We start from the raw sequence: 17,208 nt of genomic DNA on the forward strand, positions 1-17,208 counted from the left end.
ATTACATTCACTGCATTGCTGCTTCCCTCCATCTCTGCCCACAGACTCTCAGGATCAAATACTGTGTGTAAAAGAAAACTGGAAGCCAAAACTGGCGAGCTCTTAAGGCCTCAAGATATTAAGGAAAGCCCTGGGGTGTGCTGTACTTCACAGCCTCTTGCTTTAACTGTAACTAGGAGGCTGCACTAGTCACAAGACTTATACTTCGGGCAGCCCAAAACATTCATTGTTTCAAGACACAAAAACAATTACATACCATCTTCTACTTCTTTCTCCGCAGCCTCCTCTTTCTGACTGGGGACTAGAACCACCAAGGGAACTATGGGGTGGAAAGGTTTCACCTGAAGCAGCTGTTTCAGCTGCAGCAAAGCTGAAAGCCAGTAAACATCATCTTCTGCAACATCTTCACTGGTAACTCGGGGGGGCAGGAGAAGAACGAGGCCACTGGTCCCAAGCAAGTCCTTTTGTGTCTCAGCCAAATCAAGTTCTGAGTCAGAGAGCGCACCATGTGCCACCTAGATAGGCAACAAAGATGACAACAATAATGTAGCTAAACAAAGCTATTTCCACAGTAAAATCTGCAGTTTATTGTCACTGCCACTCAGCTTTGACATCCTTTTCCTGGAGCTCTACACAACCTAAGACAACAAGCTGTTTTCAGGCCAACATGGATGCAGCGTCTAATAGGTGAGCTGAGCACAGAAGTGCCCTTCACCACCTGCTTTGGGACCAGGAATTGATGATTCAGGTTCTACTACTACAGGTATTTCTCAGCTGATTGAAAACAAAGAAAGAACTCCATCTTTTTCACACCTTTTCAATAACCCTATCCCTCTCTCTTAGATTGGAAATGCAAGATGTGGCTGGGCGTGTTTATTCTATGCCATCTGTTAATAGTGGGGTGTTATCTTCTGTTAATTGGGCCACCTGTTAAATCTAGGCAGGGCAGTTTTCTTCATCTCTTCCACAAACCAATCCTCTCTCTGGGAAATATCTTCTGTAAATGGACCATTAAGTGTCACTGCATGGCTGATAAAATTACGTCATCCCCTTGTGAGATGCTCTGCCCAGGGGGAGGAGCCAAACATTCCTTCCTGGATATAATGTGAGATTTGAAACACAACAGTCAGGCTTTCCCACTGGATTCCCAGAGGAAGACCAGGCCCATCTACACCACTACTGAACCTTCAGATGAAAACTCCACCCTTCTAACAGGATCACTGTTTCAACAGAACCACACCTGTCACTGCAGGAGGACTGCTACCAACACCGTGACACACAGGGAGTCAGGTCATATTCTGACTGTCAGTGCTGTTTTGTATTACTGCATTTTTATTTTTATATTTATAGTTAATTTTATTTTCTTTTATTTTTTCCTAATAAAGAACTGTTATTCCTACTCCCATATCTTTGCCTGAGAGCTTCTTAATTCGAAAATTATATTAATTCGGAGAGAGGGGGTTTGCATTTTCTGTTTCAAGGGAGCCTCCTGCTTTCCTTAGCAGACACCTGCATTTTCAAACCAAGACACCCTCCCACTATCATCTCCCTCCATCTGACAGGACGCAATACCCACTAGAAAAGAGCCCAGCCTGCTTTTATGGCCTCTTAGATATCATGAAATTGTTCTCACCTACCTTTATACACACACTGACTTTAATGCTTCTGGTCCCCTGCACGCCAGGAGAACTAAATAACGTCAGCGTTTGAATTTTGCCTTCTGTATGTGAAGCATTTTTCTCACAGTTTCTGCGTCCCATAAACTTGGCTTTCAGCCAATCCATCAGTATCCTAGCAAACAAAAAATAGGGCTCTGAGGGGTTTTGTTGTTGAAACCGGCATTTTAGGGTTTTAGTATCAGCATCTCTAAGATACCACAATCTATCATAACCCTATAAATTTAGGTTATGATAAATAGACCTAATAAATAGCTATAAATTTTAATGAAATTATCTATCACGGTTTTGTTTTCAGTATGAGCAAAAGGAATTAAACAATGTTAAAGAATTCAGATCATTGTAATAAATTACAGCTATATTGTTTAGAGTACTCTGGAGGGAAAAAAAAAAGCTGGAAATCTGAAATGGTACAGGCAAAATTACATCAAGGACTGTGTACTACTAATCTTCTTCTACCTAAATAAAAGAAGTCTGCCCTATTTGAGAAAGGGACCCAGCAACCAACTCTTCAACATACCTATTGGGATCATCCTTGGAATATTCATCATCACTGGGCAAAACCAAGAGTGCCTTCCAAAAAACTTGTTCTTGTTTAACTGGAATATGTGCCGTGATTAACGAGACAAGATCCAGGGGAGTCCAAGCTAAATCACTTAGAGAGAGACAAAAGAACTGGTGAAAAGATCCACCTATTTCACAGCTGAGGAATGTCTCTCTTGCACTGAACAAGTTACAATACTATAGTGTATTGACCAGTTAATTCTTTGGATCTGTTCCTCATCCTTCAAGAACTGCTTCAAGAACATCCTTCAAGAAAAGCTGCTAAACCTGACACACGAGCCTTACTCTGGGAATTTCAGGAGCACATGCGTACTGCTTCACTTCCACACTGATCCAACATACACCCAGGCCACTGGAGAGCATGAGGAGCCATGGGAAGCCAGATCTTCTGCTGCAGTTCAAATATCTCAATCAATATTTTCCGACCACAATCCAGGTCACTGATAGCTCATTTACTCCTCTACCCTCATAGCCCATCCCAGGCCCCATCCCATCTAGGTACAAAGTCACACCCCATAATACCCATCAGATCCTTAAAATTACACCCAGGAGGATCATCTGACCCAACACCTTCATTAATCTAATGGAAGGTGTCCCTGCCCATGGCAGGGGGATGGAATGGACAAAATTATCTTTAAGGTGCTTTCCAACCCCAGCCATCCTATGATTCTATGACCTTCCTGTTCTCCTTATTCCAAAATACCCCCAGAAGCAAGGCTGCAAGCAGACATTCAGGCATGGTTGGCCATACCTTCTGGCCACTTCTGGTATCTCTGGCACATCTGCTACAGCATGCTTCTAAAGAAAACAAGAACCAAACCCCAGCCTACCTTACCAACTGCTGGTAGAAGTGCTGAACTTTGATTTCATGCACTGTCTTGTTTCTCAGCAAGTTCAATCTAGAAATGAAATATTCTTAGCTGTATATTTTATGTGTATGTATATAAATATGTGTATAAACACATACTTCAAACAAATCTAAGAACACTGAGGCCTGGGAAATATTACAGAGGCCTCAGAATGTTGCTGTTAACAGAAAAATTTATTTGGATTTTCAGTCTTGGTGATGACATTTATGGAGAAAGTATTTTGGAAGTTATTTAAGAATAAACAGTTCTGCAAACCCACTGTAACATTCACAATGAAAGAATTTTTGGTAACTTATCTTCCAAAAATCAACCAGATTTCCTACTGATGCCACTGGAAGTATCCCTCACCTCGTGCAAGAGATTCCTAGCTTTCCTCCATTCCCCAGGTTAACAAATCTCTTGCACAAGTTCTCCATGGCAATAGGCCACTCTGCACTGGGGGACAGTGCTTTCAGTTGATGTTTGGAATCCAAGCCACAGGGAGCAGCTGGAAATGCCCTCATCTGACGTTTCAACTTTGTCCGAGCTACCACTGCTTCCCTCCACCTTTGGAAAAGAACAGATAAATAGGTCACATTCATGAACTCTTCTGCAGACCTCCATCACCAGATATTTGTAAAATGAACACCACAACAACCACAACACACTGAGCATATGGGCAGGAAAACGAGTGATCAGCAGAAACAATACAAGGATAAACTATTACAAGTTTCTAGACAGAATGAAGCTGGAATCTCCTACTAAGCTCCTTACCTGACTACAACAAGATGTAATCCTCTCCCCACATACAGTAATTTAGCAGAGGCTGGTACTAAGACTGTAAGGTCTACCCTTATCAAGGAGATAAGACAGATAAAACTGTCTCAGAAAGAACACAACCAGACAGTGGTAGTTTCATCTCTGTTAACTGCTCCATGCCAATGCTCCCAAGTGAAGCAGCCGTGTCCCAGGGTGGTAACTCACCGTTGTAAGTATTTGCAGAAACACTGGAGCTCCTGAAGAGTTTCCTTGGCAATCTGGAAAATCTCATCCTCCAGAAAGAGCTCCATGAAGTGGCCACACACTTCTTCTGAACACCGGGCAATCCGGGCTTGCCTGTCTCTTTCTAAGGCGCATCTGGTTCCAAATAAAACAAACCAAGACTGCTAAGGTGAAGACCTCCAGCGGATGCCAATTCAGTGGGCTGAGATGCAAACAGGGAAGTCCATGACATTTAGGAAACTCTTGGGAAGGCAAACTACTGCATGCAGCACATTGTACATACCTTAACTCATTGACTGAAGCTTCTTTAACACTCTCCTTTATTACTTCTTCCATTAATTCCATACCCAGCAACTGGCTCAACTGCTTTATTAACTCTTCTCTTTCCTGCTTTTGCCTGGAAGGACAAAGAAAAACTTTACATTGGCAGACTTGCTGCTTAGTTACACAAGCACTACATGCAGTTTGCCTAAAATTATTTCCCACTATCTGGTTTCTAAATAAACAGCTTTGCATGGAGCCAGGTTTCCCTTAAAAACACCTTAAGCAACCTGATCTAGTGAGTGGCATCCCTGCCCATGGCTGGGGCTTGGAACTAGATGATCTTTATGGTCCTTTCCAAACCAAACTATTCTAGGATTCTATTTAGTCTTACCCCAATAAGCTACAAACAAGTAGCTCACTCAGAAGGAAAAGTTCCTGCATACAGAGGATGCATGTCCCTCTCTGGAAGCTCTGGAAAAATAAAAGTTCCTAAATTTCCCACTCACCATTTTCACCATGGCTCTGAGGCAACCAAAATGCTAACCAGCAGATCACACAAGAATGCAGAGGGGAGCCCTGCCTGTACAATCCCAGGGAAATTCAAGGTGAGACTGTTCTGCCACCATGGCAGAAAGACAAAGGCCTTGAGCAGAGGCACAAGGACTCAGGTTGGCACCAGCTGTCCTTACATTGTCTGGGGTCTACCCAGCCCACTGTGCCCCACAGCCAAAGTAGTGCCTCACCTCTCCTCCTCCACTCTGCGTCGCTCCTCCTGAACACGCTGCCTTTCCACACTGAGCATGTTTCCAGCCACTTCTCTGAGGATCTCCCCCATCACTTCAGTCACAAGTTCCTCAATGGTGGCCTCTGAGGCACTGTGCAGAAACAGCAAATCTCTTCTCAAAGCCAGAATTGTTTCATTCAAAGCCCCAGGTCTATATTTTCTCAGCCACACCTTGCTCTCTATGGTGGGCTGACTCCAGCCATTAGCCAAGCACACACACACTGATACTGGCTCACTCCCCTCCCCACATTGGGACAGGGAAGAAAGTAGGAAGAAAAAAAGGAAAACTCGTGGATGGAAATAAATACACACTGTAATACAGAAAGGTAAACCCCCCACTCCCCCATCAAGCAAAGTAAATGCAGCCAGTCATCACTTCCCATGGGAAGAGCAATACCCAGACAGTACCCAATCAATGTCCACCCTGAAAGCCACAAATCTCCAACTTCTTCCTCTAACCCAGTTTTATTGCTGACCATGACATCACAGGGAATGGACTTTAGTCAGCCTGGGTCAGCTATCCCACTCAAACAGCACTGGAACAACAACTGTTTGGGTCACATCCCACATCTATGACTCGACCAACTGCCCTGGAGAGAAAATTTATCAGAAGCAGAGAAGCAGACAGATCTGGACTTGCTCCTCTTGTCCCCTTTTGGGCACCTTCCCTTCCATAACCAGGCAAAGCTTCCAGAGGTTTGGGTCAGCCTTCCCTTAAGGCTAGAGCTGGGATGTGACAGACATCTGAAGAAAGGTCTGCTTTCCCTTCCGCTGCATCAGTAACATAGTCTCCATCACAGACCTGGCAGTGCTTAGTTTTACCATCTTCACACATGGTGCTGCTATGGCAAGGGGCAACTGTGGTGACAGACCCCAGGAGAACCTGCAAGAAATGCTCTTTACCAGATAGCAGCAGCCACGTAAGCTGCTCCTGCTCTGCCCACTTCTCTGCACTCTCCTTTGAGGACATCATGCACAAGCCCATCCACCACTTCAGCAATGTCCTGCAACACAGCAGAAGAAGCAGCTGAAACAAGGTGTAGTCCTTCTCAGGAGTAAACTGGGAGTAAGGTTCTCCAGCCTTCCTTAACTGACCGTAATTCACAGCAGCATCTGTGTTTCTGCTTACAAACAGAGCCAACTTAACCAAACAAAACAGCCTGCAAACTTCAGACTATTTAGACTATCTAAAAGGTTACTAACAGCACAGAAACAAAAGCAGATTTTTGTACTAAATATGGGCAAATCAATTCAGGAAACCATAACTGAGGAGAGACTCTTATTTTCTTACCTTAGACTTCCATTCTAGCTGATTTAATTCCAAATTATCAGGTCTACCTTTCACTGAAATTTGCCATTATCTAGGTAGAATATGACAACTGTACTGTACAAAGCAATGAGACTCTCTGAGACTGGTTCAGCATCAGCATACAAAAACTTGTGTGGGAGGGAGAAAAACAGCACAGGTAGATGGGGTACACATTCAAGACCCAGCATTAATGGTCATGTACCTACAGCAAGAAACTTTTGTCATGTGTCATTTGACATACATGCATGTTACAAAAAAATTAAATACCCTAAGAACCTGGTTACCTTTTGTTATATTTCACAGATCTTTCCCAAATATTTCCTGATGGGTTTAGATTTCCCTACCTCATCTGAGTAACCAGGCTGAGGCTTTGAAGGGGGAGGCTCAGGCTGTGCAGCAGGCTGGGAGATGGGCTGTGCAGAAGGCAAGACTGGCACCAGCTGACAAGGCAACAGCGAGGGCAGAAGATGAGATGGGGACTGGACTCTCACTACTGTGGCCTCTAGATCCACACCTCTGCTTTCCACTCTTCCTTCTTGGGAGGGAAAAGGAGAAAAATTAAGGAAACCACATCAGTCACAAACAGAAGCAAATTTTTTCTTCAAAAAACTGGCTTGTCTGATAAAACTCAGCAGGTCATAATATAAACCTATAAGAGCAGTTTGTTGCCTTAAAGTTATATTATAGAAATTAATTTACATTTATGAATATTTTATACAAAACATTTAAACATTTAATTGCACATTACCCTCATTACCAAGCACATGTATTTCCAACAAAGCAACTGTTTTATGTCAGGCCCACCTGGCACCTACACACACTATCTGTACTTCCAGCAAGGACAGAAAAGCACACATTCAGCTAACCTGAAAAATGACATGTTTATACACACAGAGGCAACAAACACCTGCAAATAAAAAATATGCAAACTACAAACGGAAGTTGGTTTTCCAAAGTAGTCACACATTTGTTATTTCACTTATGTTGGCAAAATTTGGCTCAATAGAGAATTTTCTGAATTGGGAAATAGATTTTATTAATCAGGTTGTTCTTGGCTTTTACAGATACATAAATACACCTCAGCAACCTGGTCTAGTTGAAGGTGGTGGAACTTGATGCCATGTCAGGTGTTGGAACTTGATGAGCTTCAAGGTCCCTTCCAACTCAAACCATTCTGTAATTCTCTTGCAATTTAAATTCTAGTCCTTTCACTACATCTAAATTATCATGCAGTTTCAATCTCTGAGCCACAAACAGCTTCTGCCTTGACAGTGTAATCTGAGCAGTAACTAAAATGCAGGTTTGCTCTCACCTGTTGCTTCCACACTGGGTTTTTGGCTACTGCCGGCCTGATCCACAGTGGTGCTTCCACCAATGTATTTGTTCTGCCCATTGAAGCTGGACACAGGCACATGGTGGGGCACTGGGGGCAAGGGCCCCCCGTTCACAACCTCGCCAACAGAGACAGTGAGCTTCTGGCTGACAAACAGGGATTTCCGTGGCTTGGGTAATCCATCTGGCTCCAGGAAAGCCGAGCGATTCAGCTCCACATAACCACTGGGGAAAAACAAAAAATTAACAGCCAGGCATATGTCCACAAAGCTCCGGTAACCTACAGGCTTTCAATTCTGAAACTTATTGGTTCAAAACAGAATGTTGACAGGAATACATGACTAACTGGCATCCTCAAGGTTTTTTTTTCCTTTCCCAGTCTCTCAAAATTCCGAGTTTGGATGAACACACCTTACAATGCATGGATTTTCATGGCAGACACTTATCTGTGAACTGCTGTCCTCCAATATCCTCTGACAGCTGGTTTGCACTGTTCAACTTCAAACTACTCTACAGGCATCACTATAATGCCAGTTTCCCATGAAACAGAACTGTGTCCTTATCTCCTATGGAGACCCATCCCCTGTTCTTGGCCCATTCTTTCCAACCTTCAGGAGCAGCTCCCCCACATTACCCCCTTTGCCTGACATCAGGCTCACCCCCCCAGGCATCACTTTCCTCACACTCACCCATCTGATACACTCAGGCCGTAATAACTTATAAAATCAGTTGCCTCCTCACAGTCTTTGAATAGCAGCATGCGGACAAGGTGGTCCAAGGGGAACGTTGTACTTCTCTGGGTGCTCACAGTGTAGGCAATATTGAGGGATTTGAGACCATCCTTACGAATCTGGGGGAAAAGAAAAAGCCACATAGCTACTAGGGAAGAACCCAAAATAAACCATAAAGCGTACAATAAACGTGATAATCATGTTTAAATGCACCAATACTTTGTCATCAAGTATCGACACAAACAATTATTTAGAATTGCAACTAACTTTTTAAATTCTACACACTTGCTTTCTAGTTTCTGTTCCTCTTTCATGATACTTGTTTTGAACATATCCCTTTGTGATTCTTCTGCAGAAAAAACCTTGCAAGGTCTTCTGAAAGTACGGACTCATATTTCTTTGCAGGACTCTCAGGCCTGGTTCTCTGCTTCCCAATTTCCCAATATTTCAGGGAAGTATTTATTTGCACACAATTACAAGAAAAAAAAAGAACATTTCAGTATTTGCCTTTCATATCACAGCAAAAAGGTCCTGATAAATTTTTTAACACTTCTAAAAAAGTAGTAACAATATTATCTTTATGGCTCAATTTCTACTAAATTTTCTGCTGATTTCCCCTCAAATCCCAGACTGTCTTACTCATTAAATAATTTAAAAAACATCCATCTGTTTTTTCCTCACCTGGTTGAAATAACAGTGTAAGAGGCAGGCATTCAGATAGGAAGCTGCTTGCACAAGCTTGAAAAACCTCACAAAATTGTTGCTGTTTAATGCAGCAAAAGCTTGAACTGCAAATCTAACTTCCGGTGAGTTTCTAACCTCTGGATGAAATTGTTGAACTTCTCTGTGGAGACAAAAGACAGGGACAAAACTTTTGCTTCAATACTGAACAATCAACAGCAACTTGCAACAGCAAAGAATTAAAATCAAGAGCATTACAATTTGTCTGGATTTTATTCTAAACTCAATTCTTCCCAGAGGTAAAGAGAGAAAACAAATGATGTCTTGTTCTCACCTGAGAATATCACCCTTGTTCAGATTCAGCAAGACATTATAACCTCGGAACTCTGCTTCACTCTTGCAGAAAATCCCCTTGTTAGCTAAGTCCTGATACATCTCCTTCAAGCTCTGCAGGCATTTAGTCATGTTCTCATTGTTAATTTTAGCATCAAAGGAGGACATGGGCTCTTCACACAAATGGTGAGCACAGTGGATGTGAAAGCGAGTGCACTTCTCAATCAGAGACACCATCAGCGGGTTGCAGAGGTGTTGCTGGGTTATATCCTAACAGAATGAAAAAGAACACATTACATGTATTTTTAAACTAGTTGAACAGTGCAGTCATCTGGCACTACCACTGGAAAACCCATTTCACTGTGCTTTGAGTCACTCTGCAATTCAAAACATTTCAACAACTATCGCTTTTTGCTTCCTTTTTTTACAGCATGATGGGATCTTTTGTTTTTTATCACCAAACACCTCCATCCACAGTGCTTACCTTTCTTATTCCACGAGTTCTGTTCCAGACAAAATCATACCATTCTCGGTAGTTTCCTTCTCCTTGATCCATAATATTTGTCACTAAATAGTCCATGGTCATGCTCAGTACCTCAGAGGGTCTCAGTTCATGGGGCAAAGGTTCCTCCTGATCTGCTGAAGACCTGCTATATTCCTTGATTGCTGCTGCATGATCCACCTGCAAGAGGTGAGGAAAAGAATAAAAACCTAAGTATGTACAACTTCCCAGCAGTAAAGAGGATTTCATCCCACCTATGCCTTTAACTTCAGTAAGGAGTTGACTGAAGTGTTGACTTAGTCTCAAACTCATAACCTTTAAGACAATATATAGCTATAGATAATTACATATAATATGTAATTACAGCTTTATACAGAACTATACAGAAGTATAGTTCTAAATAACTGAATAAAAGACATGACAGAGTGAAAAAGCAAATCTTGTTTTCCAGAATTCAAAGGCAATAATTAAACAGCTTACAGAATTTTTGTACCAGAATTACCTCTGTAATCAGTTAAACAATACTGACAGCTCCAATGAGCATGAGACATACTGATATCCTGGGAATCTCATACCTTATCAGTGCCTAGAAGCAATTCAAAGATGCTGAGCTGGTTTCTTGTCTCCCTCATGTAACGCTCCTTTTCAGGACACATATCTGGGCAAGTACCAACAACAGTTTTTGCTTTGCCAAGATCAGTCCTTTTTATTCGAGCTAAAAAAAAAAAAACCACAGAAAAAATTGAACAAACACTAAGCATCCCTTAGGTCTTGGGTTTTTTGTCTTCACAATAAGCTATTACCCTGATGTGCCAAAACAGCCCTGAGCATGCAAGACTGTACCCAAACTTTGGTATAGTCACAAATGGACAAGGATGGGGGTTCTCCCCACTCTGAGGCCTGTCCAAGTATTGCACATATTGCGAGCTTTGCTGAAAAGACTGAAGCTTTTAAAAAACACCCACTGTTTTTTGTCCTAAGGAACAGCAAATTCAAAATTCTGCATTGAGTGGACAAGAAGTCCATCAATATTAAAAATAAGATCTTAAATTAGAAATAGGATCAGTTTCGAAATGGCAAGAAAAGCATGGAAGGTGTTACAATCACCACTGTGAAACTAAAGGACATTTCTTGAAATAATTCTCAGTTGTGTAATAGTTTGAATTTGGAGAAATACTAGAGATACTGGCACAAGTTGCTCAGAGAAGCTGTAACAGCCCCACGCCTGGAAGTGTTCAAGGCCAGACTGGATGGGGCTTGGAGCAACCTGGGATAGTGGAAGGTGTCCCTGCCTATGCCAAAGGGGTGGGACTGGATGAGCTTTAGGGCCCCTCCCAACTCAAATAATTCTGTTATCTGTGGTCCTACAAAACACAGTTAAGGCTTTGGGCAACCTTCTTTAAAAAGTCTCTAGAGAAGCACATCTCTCTATATGCCCTCCTTCACAGAAGATGGACATTCCACCCTTCCCTTTACACAAGACATTGCATGTACAATAAGTAGAACAGATTTGTGTGTTTTACAAGAAAAAAAATACAGAAAATAATACTCTAGGAGAGTATTTTATAGACTGTTCCACATTAAACGCTCTTTTAAGCCATTTCCATAATATCCCAACAGCTTTGCCACAAAACCCAAACACTTCTTCCATCCAGAGAAGCAGATGACACACTCATTAACTTATGTTAATTACCTTGTCGCATGATTTTGTCCCTCTGGTCCAAGAGCCTATATCTCTCTTCAGATGTCTCAGCCACCAATCCTACCAGGTTACTGAGAGATGACAGCGAAGCTCCCAAGCCCTCTGAGCTCTGCCCTTCAGAACTGGAATCAAACAGCTCTGCTTCAAACTGCAGTGCCTTTCGAAGGCCAGGGTTCTTTGCTGGAGAACTAAAGCAGAAGACTTTTCTATTAATAATAATATGTTAGCACATGCCCTGGTCTTAATCAGTTCACTGCTATTTAGGATGCCAGCATCTCTTCAGAAGAGTCTTTTGTTCACAGGGAAACATGAACAATGTATGGACGTGCTGTGCTAACACCAGCCCCGGGAGTTAATCTGGTTAAATCCTCAGCACTGCCCTGACAATGCTGCTAAGAGCTCTGGCATTGTGGAGAAAGTCCTAACAGAAAAGGACTTACTGAAAGTGTCATAGAGGAGACAGAAATGGATGGGTTTTGTAGCATTTTGCAACACTATGGCACAGCAGTTTGTATTTTAAGTTAGGAACTGGCTTGCTGGAGACAAACCCAATTTTCTTTCTACAGCAACAGAGATTATTAAAAGATTTTACACGGCCAAGTACAAACATGCTTTTTAAATCAAGGAATACTAATTCCTTCATAATATATTACAATTTTTATAGTTATATGATTGCACATATCAAATTACTTTTGTCAGACTAGACAAACCATTGAGGTGTGACAAAGATGACAATCTTGCCACTTCTGTGACTGCCATGAACCAGGAAGACTGTTCACTTGAAGTGAGACAATGATCCAAACTACTCCAAAAATGAGACCCTCATTCCACAGAGCTCTAATTGCCTACAAAGGAAACTGCTTGCTTGAGAAGCTCATTGAATCACAACCACAAACAGTGTCATTACTGCTCAGTCCTGGTTGGGCTCAGCACTGTTTGTTCCCTTCCCTCATGCCTCACACTACAGGTGCTTTTATGAACAAAGTTTTTTACTTTCACCAAAATAAAAGACCCTAATAAGCCATTAGGAATATCCTTCTGACAAAGTGTGAGAGCTGAGTGCTTCTAATTCAGACAAATCAGAAAAGAAGGGAAGCAGCCTCCCTGAAGAGAACGGGACTATATTTGGCACACAGTGATCACTATTTTTCTCCAAGCTCCCCATTTCCTGACAGGTGGATTCCCAGAGGAGAGGACATACCTTCTCCCAGGCATGACACTGCTAGCAGAAGATCTTATTAAAGGTTTTCTAAGAGGGGAATGCTGATAGCTTTGCTCTTCACTGCTTTGTCTTCCTTCATCTTCACCTGCTTTCTTCTCCTTGGATGAAAATTCCCTTTTTGCTGGACCTGAAATCACACATAAATATGAAACCAGGTACCTGCCAAGTAGTTTAAGCAACAGCTTTTTCTTGACCCCACGGAGGTGGTGATGAATACTAAGACTCCCAGTTTTGTACATGCATGCAAAACTTCCACAACAATTTGTACTAGGAGCTATACCAAGTTTCCAACAATTGCTATCAAGGCCATTGTTCTATAAAGAATAAGTATTTTTCAAGACAATATCACTTAGCAATAATGATAATTAGCAATAAATGAAGTCTAATCCTGAACTGAATCACAATTCTCTCAAATTTGCAATATAATCCACAAGCCATAACTCCCTATGGGATACAAAATCCATTCTACCTGTGTAAATCACAATTCCAAGTGCTCCTACTGAAAGTATTTCTTTCACATATCCAAGCTTAGACTCAGGTTGGCATGAATTAACACTTGCAGGAAGGGAGAATTTCTTCTTCCAGAGACAATTTTTCCACCTGGATTTTTCTTGAACCCTCAAAGAATAGTTATTTTAGAATGCTGCCACAGACATAACACCATGATAAAATTACACTGGCAAAGAGGCAGCCCTAGAGCTTCTGCTTCAGGATGTTAATTTCGGGGAGACAACTCAGCAGCTATTTGTTTCCTGGAAGGCAAGGCTGTGATTGGTCAAAGCTGAGGTGAACCATCCATGTGCTGGCAGCTGAAGTGCACCCACAGGCTAGGATCTCACAGGCACACACACTGCATTCATGGAGCTAAAGAAAGGGAAGCACTTGACATTATAAGTATTCCCTTGGGGACTGAACAATCTCCTCTTGCCCTAATACCAAGCAGGGTCTGAAATCCAGGTTTCCCACATCTAAACTCTGTAGGTTGTTCTCTTTTTTTGGTTCAAACAGTGTCTAACTATTGATGCACAGAACAGCAACCTCAGCAGACACTGCAGAGATTCTCAGGACACCTTCCTTGGGTTGGTTCTCAGAACCTTTTCCTGAAAGCTAGAAGTTCACATTCCAGTCCATGATCTGAGGCAGGCAGCAAGGCACTTCAGACTGGGTTTTCTTATACCCCTAAAGAATATCCTACTTCCGGACAGAAGCACAAAGATGAATATCACCATATTGCTATTGTATATTACATTAAGGATTCAACCATGATATCGCCTCCTAAGAGATAATTTAGGTATCATCCTCAGTACATCAAGGAAAAAAAGAGCAGCTGGCACGCTATTTATACATCATTCAGTAGTCTGGAAACACAGACTTACTTGTTTTCTTCTTTTGCCAAAATGTTACTATGTCTTTGTGCAACTCTTTCGCTTTTTTTCTGGCCAGAACTGCAGAGGCCTGAAAGGAAACAAAAGAACACGGAAACCTACTGGCATCGCAATACCGAGACACACAGTGCAGTTTTTCCCAGAGAAACATTTACTAATCCCCAAAAAATTATGATTGCTGCATTTTAATTTCACTTAAGACCTATATGCAATCAGCTGAATTGGTCTCCACGAGAAAGTGTTGCTTTTCTACAAACAAGAGTGTAGTTTTCATTACTGCTGGACCCACCCCAAGCACTCAGATTTAAGTCTTTCTTCATAGAATCAGAAACTGGATTGGGTTGGAAGGGACCATTCAGCTACACCCCCCTGTCCCCTGCCTTGAGCAGAGACACCTTCCACTAGACCAGGCTGCTCCAAGCCTCATCCAGCCTGACCTCGGACATTTCCAAGGATGGGGCAGCCACACCTCTGAGCAACCTGTGCCAGGGCCTCATCACCTTCAAGTAATTTCTTCCTGACATCTAACTCCTCTTTTAGTTTACACTGTTTCCCTTTGTCCTCTTCCAGTCTGTCCCTGTAAAAAGTTGCTTTCCCTCTTCATTGTAAGCCCCCTTTAGACACTGGAAGGGGCTCTAAGGTATCCCTGGACACCTCTCCAGGCCGAAAACTTCCAAGAGTTATGCCACTTCTGATACTCACATGATCAAAAAAGTGGAGAACAGCCATTTTTTTATTGCGCCTGGTCATGATCCGGCGAACTTTTGCGAACTGGCCGAAGTGCTTTTCCAGCACAGTCCTGTCGTTCAGGTAGTCAGGGATGTTCTTGCATTGGACAGCCGTCAGCTCGGCGGCTGGCAGGCCCCCCAGCCCCTCCGTGCTCTCGCTGCCGCGGCTCCGGCGAGCAGGGGCAGTGGGGGCCGCATCTGTAACGAAGAGGAACACGACAGCAGTCAGCAAGCGGGGAGACACCCGGGCGGCAGGCCTACCCCCCACCAGACTCCCGCCCACCTTCTCGGGCGGGCTCCCGGGCCTCGGCCGGCGGCGGCTCCTCGGCGGGTCCCCGCTCGGCCTCAGGGCCGTCCCCACGCTCCCGCTGCTCGCGGGCCTGGCTGCGCAGCAGATCCTCCAGCGTGCGGCCGAACAGGATCCCGCCGCGGGGCCGGCTCAGCAACACCGCCCGCTTCTCCGGCGGCGCCGCCGCCCGCCCGCCCGCCGCCGCCCGCCGCGGCGAGCGCTCCCTCTCCTCCTTCCGCTTCAGCCCCTTGGACGGCGGTTCCCCCAGATCCTCCGGCAGCACCCTCAGACTTCTCTCTTCCGGCCGCCCCAAAGCGGCGGTGGGACGTGAGAACGAGAAAGGCTCCCGCGCCACCGCCGCCTCGGGGCCCATCTCAGACGTGAAGGCGAAGGACGACGAGAAAGTAAAGGCGGCGGGGGCAGCCGAGCCCTTCTCTGCCTCGCCGCCTGACAGAGGCTTGAAGGCGGCGGCGCTCTCGGGCGCCTTGAAGCGGAACTCAGGAGCGGCGAAGACACCGCCGCCGCCACCTGACGCTTCGCTGGAGGTCGGGAAGCCGCCCAGGTTGGTGGGCGGCCTGAAGCTGAATCCCGCGTTCCCCGCCGGGGCCGGAGCCTGGCCCAGCGCGTAGGGCGGCGCGAAGGTGGCGGCGGGCGCAAAGGGAAGGCCGGCGGGGCCGCCGCCCTGGCCGAACACGGCGGGCTGCCCGAAGCGCAGCGGCGGCGGGAAGGAGGGCGGGCTGCGGAACGGGCCCCGCGCCGACATCGCTGCGGAGGCGGCCTCGGACCGCTGAACGAAACGCGACCCGCATGCGCAGTGGGGAGAGGCCCTAGCCACGGGGCGGAGGACGGCGTGCGCGAGAAAAGTGGGCGGGACTACGCGGCAGCAGACCGCTAGGGGCGGGCAGACGGGTGGGAGGATCGTTGTGGCGTGCCTGTGGGCGTGGTCTAAGTGGGCGGGGATTAAGTTGGGCGGGCATATTAACGGCTGGACAGAAGGGTGGGTGGGGTTCTTGTGCAGGGTGTGGTTTCGATTGTGGGCGGGACCTTAGGACGGAGTCGCACTATCGTGGGCGGGAGTTCTGCGGGCGGTCGGGTAGCGGCAGAGGCGCTGCCATGAGCGTGGCGTTGCGAAACGCGCAGCGCGCCGTGCCCGTGCGCCGGGCCCCACTCCGCCGCGCCGTGTGTGCCTTGCGCGCCGCCCTGGGAGCTTCCCGCTTCGACGTAGGGCTAGTCTGCGCCAGCAACGCGTTGATGCAGCGACTGAACGGCGTCTACCGACACTGCCCGGAGCCCACCGACGTCCTCTCTTTCCCATTCCACCAAGTGGAGGCGGGGGAGCTGCCGCGGCCCTGTTGCCGCGGCGAGTACAACCTGGGGGACATCTTCCTGGGAGTGGAATACATCCACCAGCAGTGCTGCGAAACCGGGGAGGATTTTGACGATGTCCTGACGGTGAGCCCTGCTCGGGCCTGGCGGGCGGTGGGGAGGACATGGGGCTCGGTCAGTAACATATGTTGTACTCCCGCCCCCCGCGCAGGTGACGGCGGCCCACGGATTGTGCCACCTGCTCGGCTACCGGCACGACACGAAACCCGAGTGGCAGCAGGTGCGGGATGCGCTGGGGCCGGGGAGGGTGTGTGGGGTCCGGCATGGGGTGAACCGGAGGCCCCGGTGACGGGAACCGGGGTTCGCCCGATGCTGACCGCTGCTGCTCCCGCAGATGTACCAGAAGGAAGTGCAAATCCTGGAGGAGCTGAACCGCCTCACAGGCTCCCGCTTGCGGCCCCTCACCGCTGGCCTCTTCTGAGAGATTGAGAGGGGCAGAGGCTCCGTCGGCGCCGCCCCGGACGTGGCGT

General features: G+C 45.7%; 2 protein-coding genes across 2 annotated transcripts in view; one reads left to right on the top strand and one right to left on the bottom strand.

Annotated features, from left to right (window-relative positions):
- MCM3AP (minichromosome maintenance complex component 3 associated protein) overlaps positions 1–16,115 on the bottom strand; it is a 21,674-nt gene extending 5,559 nt beyond the window's left edge. Inside the window, exons 1-21 of the mRNA XM_066553130.1 lie at positions 15,347–16,115; positions 15,038–15,261; positions 14,327–14,405; positions 12,930–13,077; positions 11,720–11,916; positions 10,602–10,741; positions 10,009–10,206; positions 9,526–9,794; positions 9,192–9,354; positions 8,469–8,629; positions 7,760–8,004; positions 6,792–6,982; positions 6,042–6,142; positions 5,098–5,229; positions 4,374–4,487; positions 4,073–4,225; positions 3,458–3,655; positions 3,071–3,139; positions 2,197–2,331; positions 1,638–1,791; positions 257–515 (exon numbers count right to left, since the gene is read on the bottom strand). Of these exons, the coding sequence (XP_066409227.1) occupies positions 257–515; positions 1,638–1,791; positions 2,197–2,331; positions 3,071–3,139; positions 3,458–3,655; positions 4,073–4,225; positions 4,374–4,487; positions 5,098–5,229; positions 6,042–6,142; positions 6,792–6,982; positions 7,760–8,004; positions 8,469–8,629; positions 9,192–9,354; positions 9,526–9,794; positions 10,009–10,206; positions 10,602–10,741; positions 11,720–11,916; positions 12,930–13,077; positions 14,327–14,405; positions 15,038–15,261; positions 15,347–16,115 (4,099 nt within the window). The remainder of the gene's footprint in view (positions 1–256; positions 516–1,637; positions 1,792–2,196; positions 2,332–3,070; positions 3,140–3,457; positions 3,656–4,072; positions 4,226–4,373; positions 4,488–5,097; positions 5,230–6,041; positions 6,143–6,791; positions 6,983–7,759; positions 8,005–8,468; positions 8,630–9,191; positions 9,355–9,525; positions 9,795–10,008; positions 10,207–10,601; positions 10,742–11,719; positions 11,917–12,929; positions 13,078–14,326; positions 14,406–15,037; positions 15,262–15,346) is intronic.
- Positions 16,116–16,434: 319 nt separating this feature from the next.
- On the top strand, positions 16,435–17,184 carry YBEY (ybeY metalloendoribonuclease). Its single transcript, XM_066553176.1, has 3 exons — positions 16,435–16,804; positions 16,890–16,958; positions 17,073–17,184. The coding sequence occupies exons 1-3, from the start codon at positions 16,466–16,468 to the stop codon at positions 17,157–17,159; spliced, it is 495 nt and encodes a 164-aa protein (XP_066409273.1). The 5' UTR covers positions 16,435–16,465; the 3' UTR covers positions 17,160–17,184.
- Positions 17,185–17,208: the final 24 nt, after the last annotated feature.

This window comes from Molothrus aeneus, chromosome 7, assembly GCF_037042795.1.
Source record: "Molothrus aeneus isolate 106 chromosome 7, BPBGC_Maene_1.0, whole genome shotgun sequence".
Lineage (NCBI taxonomy): Eukaryota > Metazoa > Chordata > Aves > Passeriformes > Icteridae > Molothrus > Molothrus aeneus.

What these genes read in the sequence shown, in the direction of transcription:
- YBEY (XM_066553176.1), top strand. Translation starts at nt 16,466, where the DNA reads ATGAGCGTGGCGTTGCGAAACGCGCAGCGCGCCGTGCCCGTGCGCCGG. An exon ending in ATTTTGACGATGTCCTGACG is followed by an intron (nt 16,805 to 16,889) that starts GTGAGCCCTGCT and finishes CCCCCCGCGCAG; the next exon opens with GTGACGGCGGCCCACGGATT. An exon ending in CGAAACCCGAGTGGCAGCAG is followed by an intron (nt 16,959 to 17,072) that starts GTGCGGGATGCG and finishes CTGCTCCCGCAG; the next exon opens with ATGTACCAGAAGGAAGTGCA.